Source organism: Erpetoichthys calabaricus, chromosome 13 (genome assembly GCF_900747795.2).
Source record: "Erpetoichthys calabaricus chromosome 13, fErpCal1.3, whole genome shotgun sequence".
Classification (NCBI taxonomy): domain Eukaryota; kingdom Metazoa; phylum Chordata; class Cladistia; order Polypteriformes; family Polypteridae; genus Erpetoichthys; species Erpetoichthys calabaricus.
Window position 1 is genome coordinate 120283156 of NC_041406.2, and position 27709 is coordinate 120310864.

Sequence of the window (27709 nt, forward strand, 5' to 3'; positions counted from 1 at the left end):
CTATGTCCCCTGAGAAAGACTGTCCAGAGCTGGTTCCTACCCTATGCCTGATGTGGCTAAGATTTGCTCTGGCCTATTATAACCCTGATTTATATTAAGTATATGTGAAAATTAATGGATGGATATGCTTAGCCTTTAATATAAATAACAAGAGCATGAGGAAAGAACTCAAATTTCCACACCTCACTTCTTGAAAAACAATACAAGTGGGATTGTGAATAAATGCCTCACATGCCTTACATCCATACTTTTTCCAAGTGGTGGAAGGAACATTCATGAGAATACAAGGGCTCCTGTAGTCTCCACCCTCCTTTTTGCATTGAGGAAAGCAAAGTGTGAGGCAGTGCCCCCTGGTATCTCCGCCCTTAGAAGCCAGCAGTCTCTCCTTCAGACATTGTGGAGGCAGATTAGATCTGTTCATCCTTAGTGATTAATTGCAGTGCATCTCATCAGATGTGTTAGTATGAGGGTGAAGTGTGCAATTGGTGCTCTAACCAGCATGTTAATTAAGAGATGCAGAACACTCTTGGCAGTAAAGCTTGGCACCCTAATGGTTAAAAGGGTTTTTACTTGGCATCTTATCTGCATGGACCTGGGTCAGTGCTGAGTGCCTGAAAGTCAAATGAGAAGGCTAGAGCGCAGTTGTCACAAAGAAGCTAGTGCTACCCTGTCCTTATAGTGCACACAAGTGAGAAGCACATTGTTATTTTTCATTGTTTCAAGCAATACACGCCCTCTCATTCTAGAAGTGTTTTTATAGCACTTTGCAAAATTCTACATATTTGAGAGATTTAAAAGTTTCGAAGTGAATGGTTTCATGATTAAACTAACATTTGTTTGACCCTATGGACAGTTGGCTATAAATGAAGGTGAACATTCAAGCCTCTCCTGATTTTGTATAGAGCTTTTGTCTTTCGAGCTAATAGGAAACTAAAATTATTGAGGGTGCACAGGTTTTAAAACAAACAAATGATGTGAAGATGTGAAGTAGCAAAATGGGGGTGGAGGGCTTATGCCCATGCTACTAGAAAAAGAGCCTTATAGATGAACAAAAAGATATTGGAAGCAAATATGCTTTCGGTATGTAAGAAGGAGCCCCTAGCTCACTGTGTTCTTTACCTTTTGAACCCCCCCGGTCTCCACTTGATCAGGTGTTGATCTGAAATAATTCACCTTCTTTCATCCATACCTTACTCCAGACAAGATGAGCTCCGGCCCGCAGAGCACGCTTTCTCAGGCTGAAGAACAAAGCATTGCACGGCTTTGAGGAATTTGCAAAGGCAGGCGGCTTTGACACTTTTGTATTATTCAGCACATCCCCCTGCACCGTGTCATGATGTGAAGCTCTGCTGAAACTTCTCTCTCTTTCTTTCTCTCTCTCTCTTGTCTTTTTTCTTTGCAGTCAGTTTGCTCACAGGAAAACCTTTATATGGACTCAAGGTGAGGAACTCAGTAGAGCACCATGGTATGGCAGGAAGGGGTGGGTGGAGCATGGCTGAAAGAGTAGTTACTGGGGCCTGCTTTTCATTTGTTCTATGGGCCTGTAGGCTTGTAGCCATATGTCAGATCAGGCACTAACAGACAGAAGGCTCCTCATTGGCATGCTTGGAGAGCCTGACTAGCAAAGAAAGATGTACTCAAACAGGAGGAGAGCTGTCCGTCGGCAACACATCTCATTAACTTTTCTGTAATACTCTAGCTGCTAAGTTGTTAAAAGACAGCTCTCCACTTGAAAATGATTGATCTCTTTGTTGCAGATCATGTATCCCTGATTCTTTTTTCCTTTGGATTTTAGGATTTTGGAAGACAGCACTTTATTTAATGAAAGTCAGAAAAAAAGGCAGCTATTCCGGTTAGTATTGGAATTGGCAATGGCACCAGAGCTAACACTTTCTTTGTCTCTTTTTTGTCAAGTCTGCCCTTTTTTGTTGTTTGTTTAGTTTTTTGATTGTGGCTGTCATTTTGCTCCTCTCACTGGCGCTGTCTTCACTCCATCTTTATAGCGCCATTCCATAGTAAAGTTACAGTGAAAGGCAGAGCACACCTGCAAGAACGTGCCACTTGGCGGGCATTGAAGCAGGACATCTCGCTCTAGCTCCTATTGAGTCGCACTCACGGAATCAGAAGTGAACCCCTGGATGGCTTTGCTGAGTCCCAGAGTCGATGATGTGCTGTGCTGCGTGACCCACTCTGTGCTACTCAGGTGTGCTACTCTCAATAGACAGATGCTGTTTAGACCATGTCTCTTCAGAACCTTGCAAATTCAAGGCCCACCAGAGATTTAGAAAATGCAAAATGCATTCGTATGATCGCTATGCATGAAAGATGCAAGCCACCGCTACAACCCTTGGGAGCAGGAGTGAGCTCCCTGCTTTATAACTTGACAGGGTTCTGAATGCTTTTAAATTCAACATGTCAGCTTGAGCATTGAGGATTTCACATCATCAGTTTTAAAAAAAAATGTGTTAATGTGACAAGTGGGCTGACTTCCTGCCCTTTGATGGTGGACCTGCATGACAGCCTGTGGTCACTGCTCACACTTAATTCAGGGACTCTTATAATAATAATGAAATGGGGCAGATCTTCATGAAACATAAGCACTAAGCCTATTCTGTTTCTCCATTACCAGGGGGAATCGGGACAGTACTGGGAAAGCAACAGGCAGCCGGCAGAGCAGCACTGAGACAGATATGAGATGGAGTGACCAGCGGCCCTGGAGCAGTACTGACTCAGACAGCTCAAACCGGAATCTGAAACCCACTGTGACCAAGACAGCCAGCATAGGTGGCATAACCGTCTTAACAAGAGGAGACAGTTCCAACAGCACCCGCAGCATGGGCAAGCTCTCTAAAACAGGTAGCCACCAGCACATGGGGAGCAATCACTCCCAGAAATATATGAACACCCCATTAATCCATTCACCTTGGTATATATACCCACCCATCACTTCCACCACAAAACAAGTAAAGGGTGTCATATCATGCAAACCCACCCATAAATAATAGATGATGGGCCTTCATCACTCTATTCCAGTGACAAATGTTTCCATGCCGCTCTGAAATCAACTCCCCACCTCCTCATGATGGCTTCCTCATCTATACATGTACTTGACCCCACCCTGCTCATTTGACAATGAGTGTGCAATTAAACACCCCCATCATTTACCCCCACAGCTTCAAATCATTTGCCCACACCTCCATTCTCATTGAGGAGGCACAATTCTATTCCCTGTTACTTCACCAAATGTAGGTGTTCCCGGGAGCCACTGCTTTTGTTACAAATGTCCTAAAACAATCACTGTTGTGACATCACTAAGCTCATGAGAACAGTGAACAAATAAATGGATCACTCATGCCACTTGTTGGCATTTCTGCTCTGTTTCATCTGTGCTTTTCCACCTCAACCTCCTGTTCTGCTTTCCTCTGCACTCATGTTACTGGCTGGTGATGAACAGGGTGCAATAACATCAAGTCAAATTTCATTCTAGGCTTGGCTAATTAAATTATAAGCAAGCAAAAGAAATCGCTTCTGGCTATATCTAAACCAATATCAAATGTTTAGTGTTTTATGAAATTTTAACCAGTGATCATTGTTGCTGCAGGCAAACTTGAGCAGATGTGCAAATTTAACCCAGAAATGCTTTAGGCCACGAGAATACATGAAAAGGATCCTGGGGTGTGTGGAAAAGAGCAGAGGACGTAGACTAAGGGGACAGGGTGAATAAGCATGGCTTTTTTAGCATTGCCAATGAGGGTTGTTTTGGCCGTAGTGGACCAGTGGAGCCTTAGGCAGTCGGTAAGCATTGGGTTTTCATAGGTATTGTATATTGTAGTTGCTCAAAATTTGGGATAGTCGAAGGGCAGCATAATGGCACACTTGTTACTCATGCTGCCTAATGAATTCAGTGCCCTGGGTTCACATTCTCTTGATTCTGTCTGTCTAGAGATCTTGTGTCTGTTTGGGTTTCTTTCAGGATGCTTCTGTTGTTAATGTGAAGTGGGCCCTTCAATGGTCTGGTTCCACCTATGGAGTTGGTTCCAGCCTTGAACCTGATGTTTCTGGGATAGACAGTAGCTGACCATGCCTGTAAACTGGATTAAGTTGTTTTGAGATTGTTGTGTTATATTATGAGGTTAAAGTTACAACAGCCAAAGACATGTAAAGGTATTGTCTACAAACTGGTACCAGGTCATCTTCATTCCATCTTTATAGCGATATTAATAGCATCAATAGGATTAGGTGGTAACCCTGCTTCAGAAACAATGATGGTTTTAATTGCTAGTGTGATTAATAGTTTTTCAGTTTTGTTGCTGACTGCCAAGGACCGCAGCAGAATGTGGTGACACTAGGGTAAGGCTGATAACTTGGCTTTAATTTGCCCTAGATGACACCTAGTGGATTCCAGCAGTCAGCTTGGCCAGGTTGAGCCTGAATTGTTATCCATATTCCTCTTAGGGCTGACAGTGAAAATGTCTTCCTCTTGTCCTACAGGCTCTGAGTCTTCCAGCAGTGGCGGCTCCTCAGGGTCACTGTCCAGGGTTCATCAGTCCCTACAGAGCAGCACAATCTTCTCATCTGCTTCCATAAGCTCCACAGGCAGCAACTCCTACACAGATGGTCCAGGCCTGACTGGCCAAGTTTCATCAAATAGCCCAAGCTACATTCTGGTGCCTTTGGAGGCTACAGGCATTCCTCCAGGGAGTATCCTGCTGAACCCTCACACCGGTACGTGTTGCTTTTCAGGCAGTGTGACCCAGTACATATGGCACTTTATTTTTAAACACAAACTTTCTGATTTATTCTCCACCTCTGGCATCTTAGTTTATCACTGAACTTCAGCGGCAAATTATCTGTCATACAGCTCTTGAGTCGGCATATGTTATACAAAGACGCAACACAAAATGAAATGGTTTGTTTGGCATTTAGCAATGAAAATAAGGAGTTTGCGTTACGTCTTTCACATTACTCACCACTGATGAGCTGCAAGTACAGAGTGAAAAAATTAAAACAGCCCTTGAGTGCACATCTTTGTTTTGAAATCAAGATTTTCTATAAATAAAAGTGTCTGCATTTCCATCCAGTGGATGTCCTTTGGTGTTCATTTCTTGTTGTACCACCTTTGCCTTCCAATCAGCCTTTTTTTTTCAGGTCATCCATTTGTTAATCCTGATGGAACACCTGCAGTGTACAACCCACCCAATGCAAGGAGCCAGCTTGTGGGCCAGTCCTCACAGCAGAATGTGCCAACACCTCAACAGCCTACAGCCCCACCAACACAACAGCAGCAGCCAATAGCAAACCACATCACTCCACAGGTAAGAAAGTCATTTGCTGGCCTCACCCTCTTTTAACCCTACAGGACAGTGAGGTAGTGGCTTGATGCCATGAGCTCCCTTTACAAAAAGGGTAGGGCCTGTGTAATGTCATGGTCCATGCTGTAAAAAGGAGGAGGAGCTGCCATTGTGTCTTTAGCTCTGCCGTCCTACAGTGGTAACTGGTTGTAGGGTACTAGGTAGCAATCCAGCTTGCAAGAGCATGCAGCCACATAATTGGCCTTCTACTAACACACCTGTTATTGAGTGTGAAGGGCTTAGAGTAGGGGTACTCAAATGGCGGACCGCGGTCCACAATCCGGACCGCCAAGACGTTTTTGGCGGACCGCGACTGTCTTCTGCGTAAGTCAAAAGTCCGAATATAAAAGCACCAAAATTATTGTTGTTTTATTATTTACTCTGTAGAAGGGTTGCCAACTGGTATTTTTTATGCCAAATAACTGAAATCTGGCATTTTTGAAAACTGTTTGGCATATAAAATTTGCGTTTGGTCATCTGGCATTTTTTGGTCTTTTTTACAATGCGAACTATCCACCAAAGTCAGAGCTCCGTTCGCATAAGATCGATGTCCTTAAGTCGTCGTTGGTAGCGAGTTCATCGCTGATGACGAAAGCGACCACCACACAATCAAATGTTACAGAAGCTTCGCTACGCATTGTTTGGGTTCTTGGCAGACATAAGAAAGCATTTACTGATGCAGAGGTTGTTAAAGAATGCATGATGTCTGCTTCTTCGGTTCTGTTTAGCGACAAAAAGTGTGTTGAACTGATTCAGCAGATACCATTATCAGACAGTACTGCTAGTCGTCGTGCAGATGACCTTTCTGACAATAGATAGATAGATAGATAGATAGATAGATAGATAGAGATAGATAGATAGATAGATAGATAGAGATAGATAGATAGATAGATAGATAGATAGATACTTTATTAATCCCAATGGGAAATTCACATGTGGTCGGTGGTCAGTTAATATCAGATCTTAAACAGGCTAAATTGTTTGCTCTCGCGTGCGATGAATCCACTGATAAAACTGACATGTCTCAACTCTGTATGTTCACAAGATTTTTTGATGGCCATAATTTTGTTGAAGAGTTTCTGACATTACTACCGCTAGCAAAACAGACCCACGGTGAGGACGTGTTTTCAGCATTATCGCAGTTTATGCACGCAGCTGGATTGGATGTAACAAAAATGGTTTCCCTTACAACAGACGGGGCACCAGCAATGACTGGTAAAGATAGAGGACTTGTCACTCATATGAAGGCACTTCAGCCCAACCTTGTTGCTTATCACTGCATCATTCATCAGTCTGCCGTCTGTTCAAAACTTTGTGACGAACTGGCGGAAGTGATGTCTACTCTTGTGAAATTAGTGAATTTTTTACGATGTAATTCGTCTCTGCAGCATCGTCTGTTTCGTTCTTTTCTTGAAGAAATGTCTGCAGAATTTGGAGATTTGCTGCTTCACAATGACGTCAGATGATTAAGCAAGGGCCGTGTGTTGGAAAGGTTCTGGAATCTCCGTGAAGATGTAGCTGACTTCCTGCAGTCCTTGAATACAAAGAAGCTGCAGAATTTTTAACATTTATTCAAGACAGTGACAAGGTCGCACTGCTGGCATTTCTTGTTGATATTATGGGACATATAAATACACTGAATTTGTCACTTCAGGGTGCAGACAAAACCGTTGTCGAATTGCAAGAAAAATGTTGTGCCTTTGAAACAAAACTGAGCATTTTCATCAATGACTTGGAAGGTGGCAAGATGCTGCATTTCCCAAACCTGAAGAGCTGCATGACAGCTGATCAACAGGCATGTTTTCAGTTGATTTCCACATTTCTACATCATTTGAAGGTCGAGTTTGATGAACGTTTTAAGGATTGCAGAAAACTGAAGCCTGTGTTTTTGTTTGTTGCTGATCCTTTCATTGTCCAGCCTGACGGTGAATGGACTCAAACCTGTCACTGTTGCAAATGGAAGCAGCTGATTTGCAAGCTTCTCACGTTTTGAAAGCAAAATTGAACGAAGTCGGCATAACAATTTTTTGGTCAAAGTTTGTTCCAAATTCTCAGTATCCTGCTGCAAAGAAACTGGCGATTTCCGTGCTCACTATGTTTGGTTCAACATATTCTTGTGAGTGTGCGTTCTCCACTATGAACACTATGAAGACAAAACATCGAAGTGTATTTACCGACCAGAACCTCAGGAATGCAATAAGAATTGCACTGACTGGTTACTCACCGAACTATGCTGCCATTATGAAATCGAAACAACAGTTTCACACTTCACACTGAGTGACAATCATTTACGTACCAACTGTTGTAATTGGTGTGTTAATTGCAAGTAGTCATGTGACTTTTTTGAATTGTTTTCCATGTTTTGTGCATGTCTTGGTCTTCTGTAAAAATGTTATCATTTGCGTTGAATCTATTACTACCCTCCTACAGACCTACACCTACAGTCCTACAGACCTACACGGTAAACCTGGCTATAGCGGACCCCGATGGTTGGTGGCGAACTGAATGTGGACCGGCATTCAAAAACTTTGAGTACCCCTGGCTTAGAGTGATTGTGGAACACCTGTGCTCATGGCTGGACAGTAGAACGTATCCACATTCTCTGGCCTTCTGAAACAGACATGAACCACCTAGGATTTCGTCATGTTCCTTAGCCCTTAAGCTTTTTTGCTTAGATGGTAGAACTGTGCATAGCCACATCATGGTTCTAATTCCGAGAACACATCAATTAGATATCCTTGCAGTGTAGCCACCTTAAATTCTTATCCGGATGATGAGTGTATTGGAACAACTTCATTGAGATGTGTATGTGTCTGTGATGTTTTCCGTTTTCTCATGCTTCTCCCTTTCTCTTTATGGCCTCTACTGGCCCTCTGTGTAGGTTATGCAGTCCAATCCCCAGCCAGTTCAATATCCTGCAGTCTCCTTCCACTCTCAGCACCTCCTGCCCGTCTCTCCGACTCAGCAGTTTCCTGTGGTGCGTCTCTTGCTCTTTCTTTATTGACTTGTCTCTGTGTATGTGTGGACCTGTGTGTCTTGATCTCTATGTTGGCATACATCTTTGTGAGTGATATGTCTCTTTGAGTTGCAGCATGTCTTTGTGTTTAGAAGGTCAAGTTATCTTAGATGTGATGTATCCCTTTTGGGAATGTGTTTCACGGGGCTGACATATCTCTAAGCTACAAGTCTCTGTGGACAGATGTTGGACAGTCCCAACATGTCTGAGAGCATATCCTTGTGTGCATGAAATATCTCCTTGTCTGTGTAGGTGTGACCCTGTCTGGTGGATGGGATGTACTCTCATCATTGGATTTTAAGCACTTTAGGCATGTGTTTGTCAAACACAGCTTTCTGTTTCCTCCTTAACTTGTAAATGTTAAGCTGGCTTCCTTCCAAGTCACATCATGCCTGATGACATTTGTAAATCATAAAACATTAAAAACAGAATTTGGTATGATTTGACAATGAGGGAAGTTTGTCCAGATTTTTGAATGTTCTATCAGGGCCACAATTAACAAAATCATTAAAATGTGGTACTCAGAATACAAGTACACAACACATTATTCAAAATCCTTTTTCAGATGTTCAGCCTCATCCGCAGAGCTAAGCTACTACACTTTCCCAACCACTTCTCCATACATAAGGAAGCATGGAGGTTGTGGTCCAACCTGCCATTTGAGACTTTGAAATACAAAGACCTACAAAGCTCTACATGATCCCTCTGTGCAGTGACCTGCTCCTGAAACTCAGCCCCTGGAGCCAAGTTAGTATTTAAGATATGCAAGTCACTGTAAACAAACATGAAGAAACTCAATAAAATCTTCCCACATGTCCGCAGAAGGTGTGCCATCACAAAGATTTGTTCAAATACATCAAAAGAAAGTAGAAACTTACTGAAAAACAATGGTATCTTTCCTTTAGCTAATTGTAGAACCACTGCTAGATTGTAAAAGTGGAGTCAGTCAAGCCAGACACAGGCAGAGACTCCTGGAGTCCTCGCCCAAATAGCTGAGTCAGTGCTGGGCAGGCCAATCTGATGAATGGACCCGTCTATCTAATAATTCCACTGCTCCTTTATCAGAGATGACTTTTCTTAGGCAGAAAAACAACATGGCAGTAGAATAGTGGTACCAAGTGCCACATGAGAAAACCAAGAAGAGAAACAGAATAGGCAAGGGTTAGTAACAGTTTAAAATATCACATCACTTATATTTTAGTACTAATGAATAACAGCAGAGATGCAGTATGTCCAGCTAATCATTAGCTTTACTCAGGGTATGCTAAAATGAAATAGTGAGTCTTCAGCTGGAATATTAAAGCTGAGACTGAAGGGGCACCAATTTAAGTAGAAAGCAGACCATTCAATGGCTTTGGGGCCCTGTAGCTAAAAGCTTGACCTCCCACTGTTATTTTACTATTCCTTGCAATCATAATTAGTCTGGCATCTTGAGATCTTAATGTGCAGTCTGGTTTGTAAATACTGTAATGATAAATTCAGATACATAAACAGGACCTTGGCCATTTAAGGCTTTATATGTTGAAAGGAGGATTTTGAATTCTGTCCTAAACTTTGCCAGGAGCCAGTGTAAGGACTTAAGAACATACTTTCTTGCTCTTGTAATAATTCTTGCAGCAACATTTTGAATCAACTGAAAGCTGTAAAAGGAACAATTTGAACACCCAGTGAACACTGCATTGCAGTAGTCAATCCTACTAGACACAAATGAAATATTTTCTCGCATCCTGCATATTTAGAAACACCTTAATTTTCCAATATTTTTAAGATCGAAGAAACATATAAATGTTATTTTGTGAGCAGATTCAGTTAAACTAATGGTAATTCTAATTGAGTTAAATAATGACAAAATATTGCAGTGATCAGCATCATTCCCTCCAATAATTAACATTTCTGTTTTATCTGTGTTCAAAAACAAGTAGTTCTCATCCATCCACTCCTTTAACTCACTAGCACATCTAATTAAGGAGAAATGTCATTTGGTCTAAAAAAGGTATACCTGGTTGCCATCTGCGTACGAGTAGAAATTAACATTATGTTTACTAATGAGAGCTCCCAGTGGAAGCATGTAAACTGAAAACAGTAAAGGTCCCAGTACTGAGCCCTGTGGGACACCATATCTCACTTCACTGTATAATGATGGAGTACTGTCAGCGTATTTCTGTACGTACTAGATAAATAAGAACTAAACCAGTCGAGGACAGTCTCTGTAATCCCAATGTCAGTTTCCAGCCTGTGCGGTAAAATAAAATGGTCAATGGTGTCAAACACTGAGCTTTTGGGAATAGTTAAATGCAGAGATACAGTATATGCTGCTCTTAATTCTTGCTGCTTTTTGTTTTGGTCCTGCTGTTTTATAGGCACTTGTTCATAGTTTTATTTCTAAGCCTCAAATGCATTTTTGTTGATTGAGTACCTCTAGCAATAAGTAGCTCAAATCCAAAAATTAAATGTTGATTTCACCAAACTATTTCCTGTTAGACAAAAAGACCTTTTTTTTACACCTTTGACAATTCCTATTTCTTTTTTGGGTCTGTGTATGTGAACACTGGCGGGGTTATCTTCGCATGTCTGAGGAAGCATAGTTAAAACCGGGGAATTTCCTAGGTTCAGTGTGTGAAAGTGGTATATACAAGTGTGAATGTGGATCTGCAGCCCTGTCTCGCTTGATGTCTTTTGTTGTGGGGTGTGCCCCTGTGTATGTGCAAACATGTTTGTATTGATCAATGTCATAATGTGGCAGTTATGTTGTTTTTATGTGTACATTTTTCTCTGGATCTCTTTAAAAATCACCCCAAATGTCTTTTTTTTTTTTGGCAATTCCCTGTATGTGTGTGGCCATATTTCTTTTGGTTTCTGTGAGATTGTCTCTTACTGCATCTCTCGTAGGTCTTTTGTCTATGAGACTGCATCTCTTGGTTTCTATAAGCATGCATCTATGTAGTCTTGTCTGTCTTGATCCCTGGGATATTTAATGGTGTGTTTTCACATTTATGTCACCCTGGCTCTCTTGATCACTATGAAAGTGTCACTCAGTGTCGTTGTTGGCTTCTTTATTACATTACAGTACAGCTTTCCTTGACTTTTCTTTGTCTTGAATTGAGTACATGTTATTCCCTCCTCATCACTCCTTCTCTACTCTGCCTTGCAGCGAGATGATATGACCTCTCAGTTTGGTCAGATGAGTCTGAGCCGACAGTCGTCAGGTGAGACCCCAGAGTCTGCACCCTCCAGCAGTGTCTTTCCTCCAGGTCTCTTGTCTCAGCCATTGCAGCAGCCTCCCAGCTTTATCATTGCCTCTCCAAGTCAGCAGTTGCCACCAGGAGGCTTTAGCAGTTCAGGACCGCCACTGTCTCAGCAAGTATTACAGCCACCCCCACAAGGATATGTGCAGCAACAGCAGCCAGCGGCTCAGGTAAGGAATGCCACCTTCTTTAGTAGGTTTGACTGATGTGGTACATGGCCACTACCCTGAATATCCTACATGTCTTTTCAATTGTGATATTAGCACCTAATTTAAATGGGTTAGCCTGACACAGCTCTCCTGCCTTTTCCAAACAGCATCCTAAATTACACATACTTTATGCCCTAAGAAAATGGGACTTAATTATTGGTGGTGCCACAGATGAGTGCAAGGGTATGACAGGGCACTCTATGAGTTGCAGCTAAACGAGACCTATTGGAAGTAACCACAAATCATATTTACACAACAACAACATGTAGGTCATAATGGCTCTTTGATTTAAAGTCTTCATATACACAACTGCATCTTCACTGGTGTCTCATGATGTCTTTTGCCTGAAATACGTAGGGTGGGGAGGCTGCTTGTAAGTAGCTAGGAAGGCAAACAGTTCTTTCATCATTCCCAACACTTACAATGTAATGGGGGTGGGGGGGGGGGTTGCAGATAACCAGTAAGCTAAAACTAAAAGAAAGAAAAAAGCAGCAGGCACTGGGAATCAATACAAGAGAAAAGACAAACATACAGCCCCACTGACAGGCACAGAGGTGAAAGGATGTACTGTAGTCTGAAACAGGGAACATTAAAGGAAATGTGTTGATACAGACATGCAAAAAATAGACAAACAATCAGACAAATCTACTGTTAAGCAGGAAAAAACACACAGATGCTGAGGAAAAGACAAAAAAGACTCTTATAAGGCAAGGCGACAAAATCTAAGCAGCAAGCATGCAGACTTGCTATCTGGGAAGAACTGTCATATGCACCTATCAACTCTGAGTTCTTACAGCAAACTTAATGTTTTTGACTTTCAGCCACAACAATGCTTTGGATGAGCCTAGACATTTCCAAAAAGTGTCCTTTCACCTCGCAGACTTGCCTACTCATTCTCTGGGTGCCAGGCTGACTTTTGTGTCTTTTTTCTTCTCAGGTGCCAGTTTATTATTACTCCTCTTCTCAGTACCCTACCTCAGCCAGCCAGCAGTTCAGGCCTGTGGCTCCCATCCAGTTCAGTGCTCAGAGGAATCCACCTTCAGCAGGTAGGACCTAACACTTGTGGAATAGCCACAGAGGGTCTAAGAAAATGAGATTGAATAGGAAAAAAGCCATCTTGCAACTTTGCTACGTGCACTGTTCCTGTTGTTCATCCTTAGGGTGTAGGAGTGAGAAGCCAGAGCTTAAGATGAGAAGAGTAGAAAGGTCTGCGTAGGGGTCTGTGTAAGCACGGTGTCATACTGAACAATATTAGTGGCTGGCAACAGATGATAATGCTGCTATATATAATGAAATGGTTCCAATTTGGCTTCTTGTGTGCTCTGTTTTGTCCTGGTTGTGTAAAAATTGCTCCAGGATCTCCAGTGATTGCTAGCACATGTCCTGTGGTCATCTGTCCACACTCGGCTGTAGGAGCGGAGGCCGTTACACTGTAAGAGATTGAGTAGCTGGTCTCACAGTGAACCGGTCTCTTTTCCTACTGCTGACTCCTCGGCCTTCTGTTTTCTCCACATCTGTATCCTGCTGTTTTTTGTGTAGGAGCCTGCCCTATGGCACAGGATGATATTTAGAATGGGAACTTCTTGTATGGAGGATCTGTTCATTTCTTGTTTGAGGATAAGCATTTTGAATTAAGCATTAATTTCCTGGATGCTTCTATGCTGCATATTTGAGAAAAGTGCCGACCATTGCAGTGTGTCTGCACAGTTTCCTTCCATTATGAATATTTGCTGCTTTACAGGTTAGTGTCTCATTTCAAACTGTTACAATGGCTTTGTCTCAGAATGTGATACTTTCCTCGCACTCCCACTGATATAAGGCTAAATTAATCCTTTACAGCCATGAAACACCCCTAGTGTGATTAAAAATCATACTGGTTTGTGGGATTACTCACTGTAAACTGGTGCCCATAGGACTATAGATGTGGCTTACCTACTAAGATGGTTCATGCTTTGGAATAGGCACCACTTCTGTTGTGAGGGGAGCTGTAGCATTTTTACTGCTGTAGGCAAGTCTGTGAATGGCACCCCACCACTTGTTTTGCTTTGAGTGAAATAATCACTACTAGTCATACAGAAACCTGATAGATAGGACTAGGGAAACATGGAGAGTCTGGAATCAAAGCAATTCCAAGTCTGGAATTTACACTTTGAAAATGTCGAGTGGGATGTTTGATCACTTATAGCAATGTCTGATTGCAAGACTGTCTTCAAAAAATACACGTTTAAGGGATGACATTTCTGAAAAAATGTTGGAATTGGTCTGTATTAACTGGCTTTATGCATTTATATTTTTTTGCATTTAATGCTTCTCTAAAGAAGAAACATTTTTAATATAAAAAAATTACCAATTAAGCCATAAATTAACTGTATCCTGTAGTTCTCTATATAAACCACCAGGTGCCAAATATGTACCTTATGATGACTGTGACAATCTACTTAGAATCTTATGAAGGCAGCTCCACAAACATATACATATCATATAAATTAATTAAATAAATTGACAAACTTAATATAAACACAAAATTAAATGCAATTGGAATAAGATTATCTTTAAACATTTACCCATGATTCCTATTTACTATACCCTTGCTGGAGTATACAAAAAATGTAATATAACTATCCAAACAATCTAGTGACTAATACATGAAAATGATATAAAACCATGTAATCAGACAGTTGTATTGAGTCTGAGTGTTCCAAACTCAGACTCTGTATTATTTAAAAAATGCCTCAAATATCACCCCCCCCCCCCCCCCATCTAAATTGTGCTGCTCAAGGAGCCCACCTAATTGGTAGAGCCATTCCCCCTATGGGGGAATCTCACTGGGGAATTCATGTATCTGCTGCTGCTCCAAATATGGTATGAAGGCTCTGACGCAGGCCAGGTGAGCATGGGTCTACAAACCTGAGGTTTGCCTCCATTGTGAATTGCACCACAGAATGGGGCCCTCTCTCTTGAGCATTTTGATCAGTTTCTGCTTGTTTGTCTGCCGTGCTGCATATTACAGTCAGTTTGGTGTCAGTGTTCAGAAGGTATATGGGCATCTCCCACGGTGCACAACTCAAAGGGTTTAAGGAGGGCGCATCAGGCAAGTCTTTTAATTCAGTTGTGCTTATTTTTATACAACACCCTCTACAGTAGGTTACTGTTGAATGCTGAATAAATGATCGCTTTACACAGGAAGACCAAGAAATCAGTAAAGATATGACCACAAAGGCTCTATCACAAAAACACTGTCCAGTTCAGGAGAAAATAAACATCTGGACAAGCTCATTCCCAGACCTTTCTTGCAATTATGGTATCTGAGAAAAACTGAGGGCATCCTGTACAAATGCCAGAATTGAGGTGCCTGGATGGAATGCCATCCTAGTAGGTCTTGGTCTCCTTCAGTAATCCTCTTCTACCATTAATGACCTATGTCTTGCAGCAGAATCAACTCAATCCTCCCAAGAGTTTTCTTTTTGTTAGCCCACCGTAATGGTGGTAGTATGCATGTAGTGCCCTAGGGTGACTGTATGTGATGCTCTGCTGAGCTTTGTGCGCTATGGTTTCCTTTAGAAACTCTGCAGGGGGTACTGTGCAGAGTCATGACTTGTTACCTTTACTACAAAGGTCTCCTGTCCTAAGAAAGTGTTAATGAGTTGAAACGCTTTACACAGTAGGCACAAATGCACTTTATGAAGTCAAATGTCCCAGGGGCCTGAAAGAGATGAGCCTGGTGAAAATTCAATTATGTCTCGAAGCCATGAATCACTTCAGGACATAAGATAAGAAAAGCGACCGTCTTTAATGTGCTCCCTTCATTTCTCTCTTTTTTTTAATATTCGTCTGGATAGCTGTGAGCGCACACAGATATGAGCCCCTTGGTGGACTGCAGTATGAAAGCCTGGATGCAGCTGTCCACTATTTCTACTAGGGTGTCGATATCATTCTCTTTCTGTTACTTATCTAGAATTTTGGGTTTCTGTACAGTGTTACGTTATGCTGGCTCCTGGGTTTGGACCTTGCTGACAAGTACTACCCTAAGTTTTTGTCTATAAGCCGCGGCTTATCTAAGGAAAAAAGTTGTGAAAATGAAAAAATAGAATATCGGCTTATACATAAGTCCGGCTTATACAGTAATCCCTCCTCCATCGCGGGGGTTGCGTTCCAGAGCCACCCGCGAAATAAGAAAATCCGCGAAGTAGAAACCATATGTTTATATGGTTATTTTTATATTGTCATGCTTGGGTCACAGATTTGCGCAGAAACACAGGAGGTTGTAGAGAGACAGGAACGTTATTCAAACACTGCAAACAAACATTTGTCTCTTTTTCAAAAGTTTAAACTGTGCTCCATGACAAGACAGAGATGACAGTTCTGTCTCACAATTAAAAGAATGCAAACATATCTTCCTCTTCAAAGGAGTGTGTGTCAGGAGCACAGAATGTCACATAGATAGAGAAAACAATCTCTAGCAAACAAATCAATGGTGCTGTTTGGCTTTTAAGTATGCGAAGCACCGCACAAAGCTGTTGACCGCGGCACAAAGCTGTTGAAGGCGGCAGCTCACACCCCCTCCGTCAGGAGCAGGGGGAGAGAGAGAGAGAGAGAGAGAGAGAGAGACAGAGAGAGAGAGAGAGAGAGAGAGAGTTTGTTTTTCAGTCAAAAATCAATACGTGCCCTTCGAGCTTTTAAGTATGCGAAGCACCGTGCAGCATGTCGTTTCAGGAATCAGCTTTACAAAAGATAGCAACGTGAAGATAATCTTTCAGCATTTTTAGACGAGCATCCCTATCGTCTAGGTGTGCGAACAGCCCCCCTGCTCAATCCCCATACGTCAGGATCACAGATAGTCAGCGCAAGAGAGAGAGAAAAGTAAGTAATCTAGCTTCTCAGCCATCTGCCAATAGCGTCCCTTGTATGAAATCAACTGGGCAAACCAACTGAGAAAGCATTTACCAGAAATTAAAAGACCCATTGTCCGCAGAAATCCGCGAACCAGCAAAAAATCCGCGATATATATTTAAATATGCTTACATATAAAATCACAATTTAAATGACCGCTACGCGCGCGTGTTGACTCGGCGACCCCCAGAGCAGAAAGAACGCGCTCCGGCCGCGCCATGCGGGGAGTGAAAGAGACGCCAATATCTCACACTCTCTCCCCCCTTAACGAAATGAAATGGGTGCGAGTGAGACCACTGACCTCCCTCCCTTCTATTAGTTATAGGTTATAGTACGTTCGGCTTATCCATGAGTCCGGCTTATCTATGATACGATTTTATTTTAAAAATTCGTATGATTTTTGGTCTCCGGCTTATACACGAGTCCGGCTTATAGACAAGAACCTAGGGTACTTGAAATAGTCTTTGCCTTCTTTTCTTGCTTTTCTTGGAATGGGAGTGGCACACTGAATAACACTGTTGTCTCCAGGATCCCGCCTTTTGGGCACTCAGTCATTATCTGCTTAGAAATTCAGTTTTCCCTGCATGCCTGAATAGGTTAAACCAGGCTTCCTCCATCATTCTACATTATTAAGTTGAATGTCAGTTCTAAAATGACCTCATACAAGTGCAGGTGTGTATGTGTCCTGTGATGGACTGGCATGGTTGGTTCCAGTCTAGCATCCAGTGCTTCAGTAATAGACTGTGGCTCCCTGTGATGCTGAATTAGATTAAGACAGCTTGAGAGTTTTATTTTATATTGTGAGTTGACTTTCTTAAGACGCTTCTCTATTATTTTTCCTCTTGTAAATGTATACACTGCCATGGGGACACTGATTTCAAATCAAATATCAAGCAAAAATCTATTGGCATGTAGCTTTTAGACCAGAATAGCCAAAGAAAAAGGTTTTAACAAAATAAGATGTATAAACATGTGAATTGGTGGTGCAGTCATTTGCACTGCTGCCTCACAGTTTAGGTGTTCTAGGTTCAAATCTCAGTCTGTTTACAGTTTTAGACATTCTTCCTGTGTGTATGTGTGCGTGTGTGTGTGTGTGTGTGTGTGTGTGTGTGTGTTTTCCCATCTGCTACTTCTGACCATATTCCAAAATCATCCTTGTTATATTAACTGGCAAGTCTATTTTGGGTGAGTATAAGTTAATATGGATGTGTGTGGGTGTACTCCATAATGGACTTCTTCCCAGTGCTGGTTCCAGCCTACAGCCCCACAACTCTCAACTGTATTTAAGCAGGTTTAATTGATGGATACTTTGGTGAATGGATGTTTGAGAAAAGAAAAGAATTTCCGATGCCTGTGTCCTTGATTTTCTCATAAGCATGGTACACTGCCTCTTCTCCCAGAGTGCCACTGTAAGTTGGGGTTCTGGTTTAAATTGGGACAAATTGGTGATTGTGTTGATGAACCTGGGGAAAGACACTTGACTGGTCAGCTAATCGTCAGTAAATGCTCCCAGGTCATCACACTGATTGCAAAAATAAAATACACATCTTATGAATAGCAGAAAAGGTTTCCAACAAAATTAAAAGAGCAAACACTCAGAATCTCACACCACAACAACTACTCTAGTCTAATTTCTGTTTTAGTCATCCAGGTCTAAACTAAATTTAATTCTCATTTAATGTATGTGGATATTTGTGATGCTACCAGAGTTACATAGATATGTATTCACCCTGTATTTATAAAACAGTATTACATTACAGTTATTGGTCACCACAGAAATGTGCGGATGTGGGTCAGTCCTGTAACTATTGTAAAGGGACAATTTGCTTTCATTTGCCAGGTTGCTTTTATCTCCTTTGTCCCCTCCCTGTAGAAGACGTTTGTAGATGAATTCCACCTTACTCTGCAGAAGGCACTGGACAGTTTATCAGGGTACTACTGCTCTCTCCTGATGTGGAGAGAATAATACGACTCAACAGGAAACCCTAGAACCAATCTATTTTGTGTTCTTTCTGGCTGCTGTTTCTCCATACTGAGCTGTGACGGTGCCATAGCATTCTCTCTCCTAACTTTCCAGCATGTGGATGCTGATGCTGATGCTGTCTATGAGACTGCTTCACATGAGCCAGCACTTAAGCAGGGCAATGATGGAAACAAATGGCCAACAGATGCTGCATCTGCTTTTTGATTTATGCTTCTGATCTTTGTGTCAAGCCAAGTTATCAAAATCTTTTTTCATCCTGTGCTGCACTGCCATGCAGATAAATTCAAGTGTCACTCAAAGAGTCTAAGACAGACAGCATTCAGCAGCCCACCGCTAATCACCACTCTGCAGGTCTTTGCTGAAAACTATGGCTCCAGGCCAGGCTGGATCCTGGAGGATAAAGGTCACCTAAACAGCTCAATGCTGCCTTCTGGTGGCCTTCTACCACTATTAAAATAATCTACAGCTTTTTCCTTCAGTGTCCATAATGTCTGACCTGTAGTCACTCTGGATGTCAGAATGGACCTCTAGTGCTTTAGCTTTCACACCACTCTCATTTTTTCTCCTTTTAAGTGTCTGTTGGGTTAGTGAAATAGCCCTCATATAGGACCTTCTTCTCACATCCCAAAGAGTCAGTTCTCTTTTTTATGTAGCTCCCTCTAGCAGAATGTCAGCTTGCTTCCCGGATTTTCAAGCCACTCAGCATTACCTTGGCCTTCCTTCCTATTGCCTGCATTTCCCACTTGCTGATTTATGGCTGCTCAGTGCTGACACCCCTGTGCCTAATAGCATAGCAAGCGTGAGAGATGAGAGACTTAGCGTGCGGCGTTATTAGACGAGACCCACTGGCGAAATAAAAGCTCTACGGCTCCAGCATTATATTGATCTGTTTCCAGGCCAATTTCCAGTGAAGCTATGGAGCATTCATCATGGGAGAAGAGTAAAGCGCAATTAGTGCCAGTGTGCGTGGCTTCTTCTGAACATTCTGCCTCTGTCTCTGCTTTCATTTTCTCTTAGTTGCTCAGTTCACTCAGATCCTTCATGTGGCAGCTTTATGTTGTGCTAACTTAAAAACACATCCATATCAGCTATCCTGAAAACCGCACTGGCATCCTAATCCTTGACAGCCTCCTGCTTGTACTGTGTCTTATAATAATGTAAGATCATATTTTAAAAACACAACCAACTCTACTAAATCCATCATAATTGTCAGCTGAAAGAACCTCTAAAAGATGTACACATGTGATTTACTTGGCCCTTTTCACCTCATGTTCTTTAGAGGTGGCAGGCACTTCTGTTCCTTTCTTAACTGGTGGGTTGGGTGTCATGAGTCAATTTAGTCTCCACTAGATGGAGCTAGACACAGCTTCTATCCATCAGTCATTAATCCAAAGGAGTACTCTGCAAGCGTGTTTGTGAGGTCAGATGCTTGTCTAAAAGTATGTGCAAAGGTGTTTCATTTCAGGTGTATGAGAAAGGTACAAGTGAGTCTATATGTAGTATACAGTACCTTCAGAAAGTATTCGTCCACTTCAGTTTTTACATATTTTGTTATGTTGCAGTCTTATGCTAAAATCATTTCAATGATTTTTTGTCCTCATCAAGCAACACTCAGTACCCCACAATGACAAAGCAGAAACAAGATTTTTTTTTTCATTTTTGCCAATTAATTAAAAATAACAAGCTGAAACATCGCATTGACACAAATATTCACACCATTTACTCAGTATTTCTTTGGAACACCTTTTGCAGTGATTTGGCAGCCTGGAGTGATCTTGGTTTGACACAACAAGCTTTGCACACCTGGATTCGAGGATATTATGCCCTTCTTAAGCCTCTCAGGCTCTGTCAGGTTGGAGACTATTAATGGACAGCTATTTTCTGGTTTCTCATAAGAGTTGTAAAATTTGGTTCAAATCTGTGCTCTGGCTGGACAACTCACAACGCACATTCACAGAAGTGACCTGTGTTGTCCTTGCTTTGTGCTTAGGGACATTGCCATGTTGGAAGGTGAACCTTTGTCCCAGTCTAAGGTCCTGAGAGCTGAACAGGTTTTCATTAAGGATATCCCTGTACTTTACTCTGCTCAGCTTTCTCTTAACATTGACTACTCTCCTAGTCCCTGATTGGTACTGCATAGGTGATGAGCAGTTTCTGGTTTCTTCCAGACGTGGTGCTTAGAATTAAAGCCAAAAAGTCCATTCTTGGTTTCATCAGGCTAGGGCATCTTGTTTCTCATAGTCAAAGTGCCTTTTTGCAAACTCTAAGTGGGCTTTCATGTGTTTGTTGTTTGGCCACTCTGCCTTAAGGTCCAGATTAGTGGAGTGTTGCTGTGGTCATTGTTCTTCTGGAAGTTTCTCCTATCTCCACACATGTTCCCTGGAACTCAACCAGTGTGACCATTGATTTCTTGGCCACTTCTTTTACAAAGTCCATTCTTCCCTGATTGCTCAGTTTGGCTGGGAAGCCAGCTCTAGGAAATAGTTGTTCCAAACATATTCCATTTAAGAATTATCTGGGCCACTATGCTCTTGGGAACCTTTAATACTGCAAATTCTGTAGCCTTCCCCAGATCTGTGTTTTAACACAATCCTGTCTCTAAGCTCTGCAGGAAATTCCTTCAACCTCATGACTTGCTTTTCACTCTGACGCACACTGTTACCTCTGGAACCTTATATAGATAAGTGTGTATCTTTACTAATTATATCAATTGATTTCACCATAGGTGGTTTTCAAACAAGACGTAAAAACCTATCAATAATGATCAATAAAATGGAATGCACATGAGCTTAACTTCAAGTGTCATAGCAAAGGGTCTGAAGTATTGAATGTTGTTTGATAAGCGAGAAAATGAATTTAAACAATTTTAGCACTGATCTGCAACAGAAGAAAATGTGAAAAAGTGCAGAGGTCTGAATACTTTATGAAAGCATTCTATGTACATATAAAAGAACAGAATCCTGTTTGCTTATATTTGGCTTGAAAACTCTATAATTTGCTCTTTTGTTCCCTAATGGCTTTGCCTATTTCCTGCACACCAAAGATCTTGTGATAATTTGAAAAACTTTTGGAAATTGTCAGTCGTTGCTGTAATATAAAGCTTCAATAAAAAAGTAAGTTCAGGGAACTATATGCTGATCCATAAATGTATTTATTTATATTGTGTCCTTCCCTGTCATATGGCACAAACAGGCCAGTAAGTTTTAGAAGCTAGCTGTCTCTTCTTCTCCCTGGGCTTCACTTTGCTGGTGTGACACCTCCCCATTTCCAATAGAACACCAAGTGTCAAGAAAGTTCTTCTCACTGATGAAATGTTGATGCCAATGCTTCAAATGAATTTGCTGCCAGTGGGAGAGGGGGTCTTCTGAAAAGTAAACCCTGTATAGGTCTACCTGATTAGTAATGAGGAGTATGTTTCTTTATGCCAGGTTACCAGCCTTTATTGTCAAATCAGCAACAAGGCTTCCAGAACCTCATGGGAATGCAGCAGCCTCCGCAAAATCAGAACTTGATGTCTAGTCAGCAGGGGAACCAGGTGCAAGGCATGATGGTCCAATACCCAGCCATCTCCTCTTATCAGGTATGCTTGTCATCTCCACTGGGGGAAAGGAAACTAACAGATAGACCAAGAGGAGAATAACAGAGAGAAGGTACAACATATTTGGATGAATGAAGTGAGGCTTTGAGAGAGTGAAAAAGACAGATTTTGAAAAACATGCATCAACACACTCCATTTTGTCCAGGTTATTTTTATGTAGCACACATAAGTACAAAAAACATCAGTAAAAAGAGAATCCAAAAACAAGTTCTTTATCAAAATTAAGGATTTATTTACTGAAAATATACAAAAAGGAATGGTATCTGTAGGAAAAGCAATAAATATGAAACCAAGAGTCAGAAAACAAAAACAACTGCTGACTCTCCACACCTGACCAAACTGTTTTAAAGTACAGCCTCTGTAGTAGAGTGGCTGACCCAAAAACCTTGCCTCAAGCACCATTCTATTCACACTTTTCTACTCGGCTCTCAGATTTCCTCTCTCTCTCACACTCTCTCTTTAATCCTCTGGCCACACTACCTCTCTGCCAGTGAAATCCTTACTCTACCACTCCTCCCTAATTCTACCCCTAATGAAGTTTGGTCAAGGTGTGGATTTATATATGTTGTTTCAGTAACACCAAAATCATGAAAAGGGTGAGCAGCCCTCCAAATAAATAAAAGCCAGACCAGGGGCCTCATGCATAATTCCGTGCGAAGAATTCACACTATAACATGACGTATGGACAAAAGCGGAAATGTGCTTACGCACAAAAAAATCCAGATGCATAAATCTGTGCAAATGTCAACTTCCACGTTCTTCCACTACATAAATCCCAGTCAGCGTGAAAAGTAACGCGCGTGCACGCGCATGCTGTCCCGCCCCGTCTCCTCCCAGAATTACGCCTCTTTGAATATGCAAATCAATATAAATAGCCCTTAAGCTCAGCGTTCTGTGAAAAGGCAATGGCAAAAGCACGGGGGGAAATAGAAGAATTTCAGCGAATACCAAATGGAGGCAAGGAAAAACTTACTATTTCTTGGTTTAAACAGTGATATAAACAACAAAAGGAAGTTGATCGAGTGACACAGTGTCGGAGAAACTCAAAAGCTCAAGTTCACAAAGTTGCACAGTGCCCGAAATAAAAAAGAAGTTGTTAGATATCAAAGTCGCTGTGAAAAGGCGAGTCGTAGCCCAACATCTGAGTGTCATATGAAAGCTTATTAGGGTACAGAGAAAAAAAAATAGGCACACAGTGGGGAAAAAGCACGAAATGTCAACTTTAATCTCTAAATTTCCACTTTAATCTCGTAGTTTATTTTGTCATTAAAGTAGAACATCATAAACTTCATCTTAAAATCGTTTAATTTACTAGTTTCTCAAATCCCATCGTAACTAAAGTAGCATATTAAATGCTTTGTTTTGTATTTGATCTTCTAAGGAACATTGAAATATCTTCGTAGTACTTGTTAAATTATTCTGTCCATCCAGTGTCGCGCCAGTCCCAGCAAGAATACAGTGCGAGGCAGGAACAATCTGTGAAAAGAGTGCCAGCTCCTTGCTGGCGCTGCGACACCGTGTCCTCACATGTTTATTTATTAACAATATAATTATTTAAATTAAGTTAAAGTTTTATCTGTATAATATAATAAACATATTTTGCTGCATTTCATCTTAAAAATGATATCGTCATCATATGTAAATACGCGCTTTATAAAGTGGCTCAGGTTGTGCAATATTATAACTTTATCTCAAGTTTACAGTGAGGTAATTGTACTTATAAGTGCAAACAGTTCTACAAGGAGCACTTGATGGAGCACTTGATGGACTGATTGACTGCGTTTATAGTTCTTGGGATGAAACTGTTTCTGAACTGCGAGGAAAGGCTCTGAAGCGTTTGCCATATGACAGCAGTTCAATAGACAGCATGGCTGAGGCAGCATGTGCTTGATGTTGTATACCGATAATTCTCTTTCCGATCAGCTGCTGTACAGCTGTGATTCCCTACTCAGATACAGTGATATAAATACTCCGAGTGGTGCAGTGAGAGTAATATGGAAAAAGATGATCCGCTGTGGCAACCCCTAACGGGAGCAGCTGAAAGGAGAAGGAGAAGGTGCTGTGAGAGTAACAACGCTAAAGCAGCTATTGTATTTAGAATAGTTTGACCATTCTGTGGACCATTATATTGTTACAGGTTAATTACAATCAGATGCATTAAACTAATAAACAATATTCGGGTTATTTTCAGTGTATTTATAAAGCCACGTCAAGGATGTGGATCTAAAAAAGAAAGGGAAACCACACTGGAACAGTAGCACTGCTTTGATGCTGGGTGCCGCCAGTCTGCAAAACAGAGTGGAGAACTTGCGTATGCCAGGGTATGAGCTTCCATGGAAATGTGTGTGGCTTTACGCCAAGTTTAGGTTTCATACATCGTGATTTGAACGTGGAAACGTTCGTACGCAACATTTTTGTGTGTATGCACCGTTTATACATGAGGCCCCAGGACTCTGCTATGTCTTGGCCTCAGGAGCAGTCCTCGCCCCATGAAGCCTAGTTTCAAACTAAAATGGCAGGCCTTTCAGCCTGCAAAGCTTCAACATGTGTCTTGATCAAAATACTCAAAAATGGCATTCAGGGGAGAAGATGACCATAAACCTTTAGCTTAAAGGACAAAAGCAAACAGTTTTTTTTTTTAACAATAATTTGTTAAATAAAAGAGAGGAAAAACAAAAAAGGAATGTCATAGAAAAAAACACAAAATACATAGAAATTGGTTTGCTTAAATAGCAACCCAAAGCAAACACGTCCAGTCTGTAATGCATAAAGTGTATACAAGGACCCCCCACAGACCCCTAGGTGACTTAATGAATAGTGTTGATCATTCTTCAGAAAATGCACCAGGCGGACACCATTCCATTTAATATGCCTGGAGACAGAGCAAAAATAATAAAAAACCAGAAGAAATCTGAAATTCTTACCAAAACATTCCTTACTACAAAACACTTAATGGTTGTGTTTTGCCTTTAACTCACATTTTCATAGTGATTCTAGTGTGTTTAATTTGTTTAATTGTCTTTTTTTACCCAATGCCATAGAATTAATTCTGTGTGGATTACATAATCAGGTATAAGTATGGAGACATTTGGTATGTTCAGTGTCCCTTGGCAGGAAAAATCTAATGTAGACAGTACCTCAAAAATAAGATAGCTGCAGGTATTATTTTGGTTTTGTCCTTCCTCTTGTTTTTAACCTTTTTTCCCCTCTGGTCCTTCCAAACAAAGATGTTTTAGTTTGGTTGCTCTTCCTGGATCTACTTTGAGCATTCTATTGTTTATCATCTCCTGGGGCCTCATGCATAACGACGTGCGTAGAATTTGCACTATAACATGACGTAAGCACAAAAGCCGAAATGTGCTTACGCAGAGAAAAATCCAAATGCAGGAATCTGTGCGTTCGCCAACTTCCGCGTTCTTCCGCTACATAAATCCCGCTCAGCGTGGAAATAAACACACGTGCACGCACATGCTGTCCTGCCCCAACTCCTCCCAGAATTACGCCTCTTTGAATATGCAAATCAATATAAATAGCCCTTAAGCCCAGCGTTCTGTGAAAAGGCAATGGCAAAAGTACGAGGAAAAATAGAAGAATTTCAGCAAATACCAAATGGAGGCAAAGAAAAGCATACCATTTGTTGGTATAAACAGTTATATAAACAACAAAAGGAAGTTGATCGAGTGACATAGCGTGTCGGAGAAACTTGAAAGCTCAAGTTCACAAAGTCGCACAGTGCCCGGAATAAAAAAGTTGTCACATATCAAAGTCGGCGTGAAAAGGCGACTCGTAGCCCACCGTCTGAGTGTCATATGAACGCTTATTAGGGTACAGTGAAAAAAAAGGCACACAGTGTGAAAAAAGCACGAAATGTCAACTTTAATCTCGAAATTTCCACTTTAATCATGTAGTTTATTTTGTCATTAAAGTAGAACATCATAAACTCCATCTTAAAATCGTTTAATTTACTAGTTTCTCAAATCCCATCGTAACTAAAGTAGCACGTTAAATGCTTTGTTTTGTATTTGATCTTATATGTGCTCTATGTGCCCAAATCACTACATGCTCTTCCTCCGACAGGACACAGAATCCATTACGTTCATAATATTACAGCTCTCTGACTAATTAAAATACTGAGAAGTATACGTGATATAATTTTCATGATGTTATGAGTTAAAGCATGTTATTAAACATGGGAACACGGTGGCGCAGTGATTGTTCATGTCTTACAGCAAGATGCTTGCTGTGCCATGCGCAACCTTCAATTAAATGCTTTATTGCAGCAGTACTGTATTTTTCAAACGTACTAACCCCCAATTCCTGTCCTTACTTTTCTTTCTCCAAATACCCAATCGCCACACAATCAGCTCTGTAATAGACGTTAAGTCATCTGTAAGCTTAGATTCTTCAAAACGTTTAAGGAACATCGAAATATCTTCGTAATGTTTAATTATTCTATCCATCTATCCTTCCAGTGTCACGCCAGCCACAGCATGAATACAGCACGAGGCAGGAACAAACCGTGAACGAAGCTCAAGCTCGCTAGCGCTGCGGCACCGTGTAGTTAAAGTTAAAGTTTTATCTGTATAATATAATCAACATATTTTGCTGCATTTCATCTTAAAAATGATATCGTCATCATATGTAAATACGCGCTTTATAAAGTGGCTCAGGTTGTGCAATATTATAACTGTATCATAAGTACAATTACCTCACGGTAATTTGCAAGTACAAACAGTTCTACAAGGAGCACTTGATGGACTGATTGAGTGCGTGTATAGTTCTTGGGATGAAATTGTTTGTGAACCGCGAGGTCCGAACAGGAAAGGCTGTGAAGCGTTGGTCTGATGAGAGCAGTTCAAATAGCGAATGGCTGAGGCAGCTAGTGCTTGATGCTGTATACCGATAATTCTCTTCCCGATCGCTGTAGATCTGTGATTCACACTCAGATACAGTGATATAAATACTCTGAGTGGTGCAGTGCTAGTAATATGGAAAAAGATGATCCGCTGTGGGAAACCCTAACGGGAGCAGCTGACAGAAGAAGAAGAAGGTGCAGTAAGAGTAACAACGCTAAAGCAGTTATGGTATTTAGAATAGTTTGACCATTCTGTGGACCATTATATTGTTACAGGTTAATTACAATCAGATGCATTAAATTTATGAACGATATGCCGTTAATTTAAGTGTATTTGATAAAGCTGCCATCGTGGATGTGGATCTAAGAAAGGGTAACCACACTGGAACAGTAGCACTGCTTTGATGCTGGGTGCCACCAGTCTGCAAAACTAAGCGGAGAAATTGCGTACGCCAGGGTATGAGGTACAGTGGAAATGTGCATGGCTTTAAGCCAAGTGTAGGTTTTATACATCGCAATTTGAACGTGGAAATGTTCTTACGCAACATTTCTGTGCGTACG

The 27709-nt window shown here is 41.3% G+C and overlaps 1 protein-coding gene across 9 annotated transcripts in view; it reads left to right on the forward strand.

Moving 5' to 3' along the window:
* Window positions 1-27709, forward strand: part of arpp21 (cAMP-regulated phosphoprotein, 21) — a 511143-nt gene that overhangs the window by 479851 nt on the left and 3583 nt on the right. For 8 of the 9 annotated variants that reach the window (XM_051935899.1, XM_051935897.1, XM_051935898.1 and 5 more), the window contains 9 exons: window positions 1403-1440; window positions 1796-1852; window positions 2630-2856; window positions 4492-4725; window positions 5149-5315; window positions 8233-8328; window positions 11519-11782; window positions 12759-12867; window positions 22124-22275. In XM_051935899.1, coding sequence (XP_051791859.1) covers window positions 1403-1440; window positions 1796-1852; window positions 2630-2856; window positions 4492-4725; window positions 5149-5315; window positions 8233-8328; window positions 11519-11782; window positions 12759-12867; window positions 22124-22275 — 1344 coding nt within the window. The remainder of the gene's footprint in view (window positions 1-1402; window positions 1441-1795; window positions 1853-2629; window positions 2857-4491; window positions 4726-5148; window positions 5316-8232; window positions 8329-11518; window positions 11783-12758; window positions 12868-22123; window positions 22276-27709) is intronic. The other variant, XM_051935896.1, reaches the window with a different exon arrangement.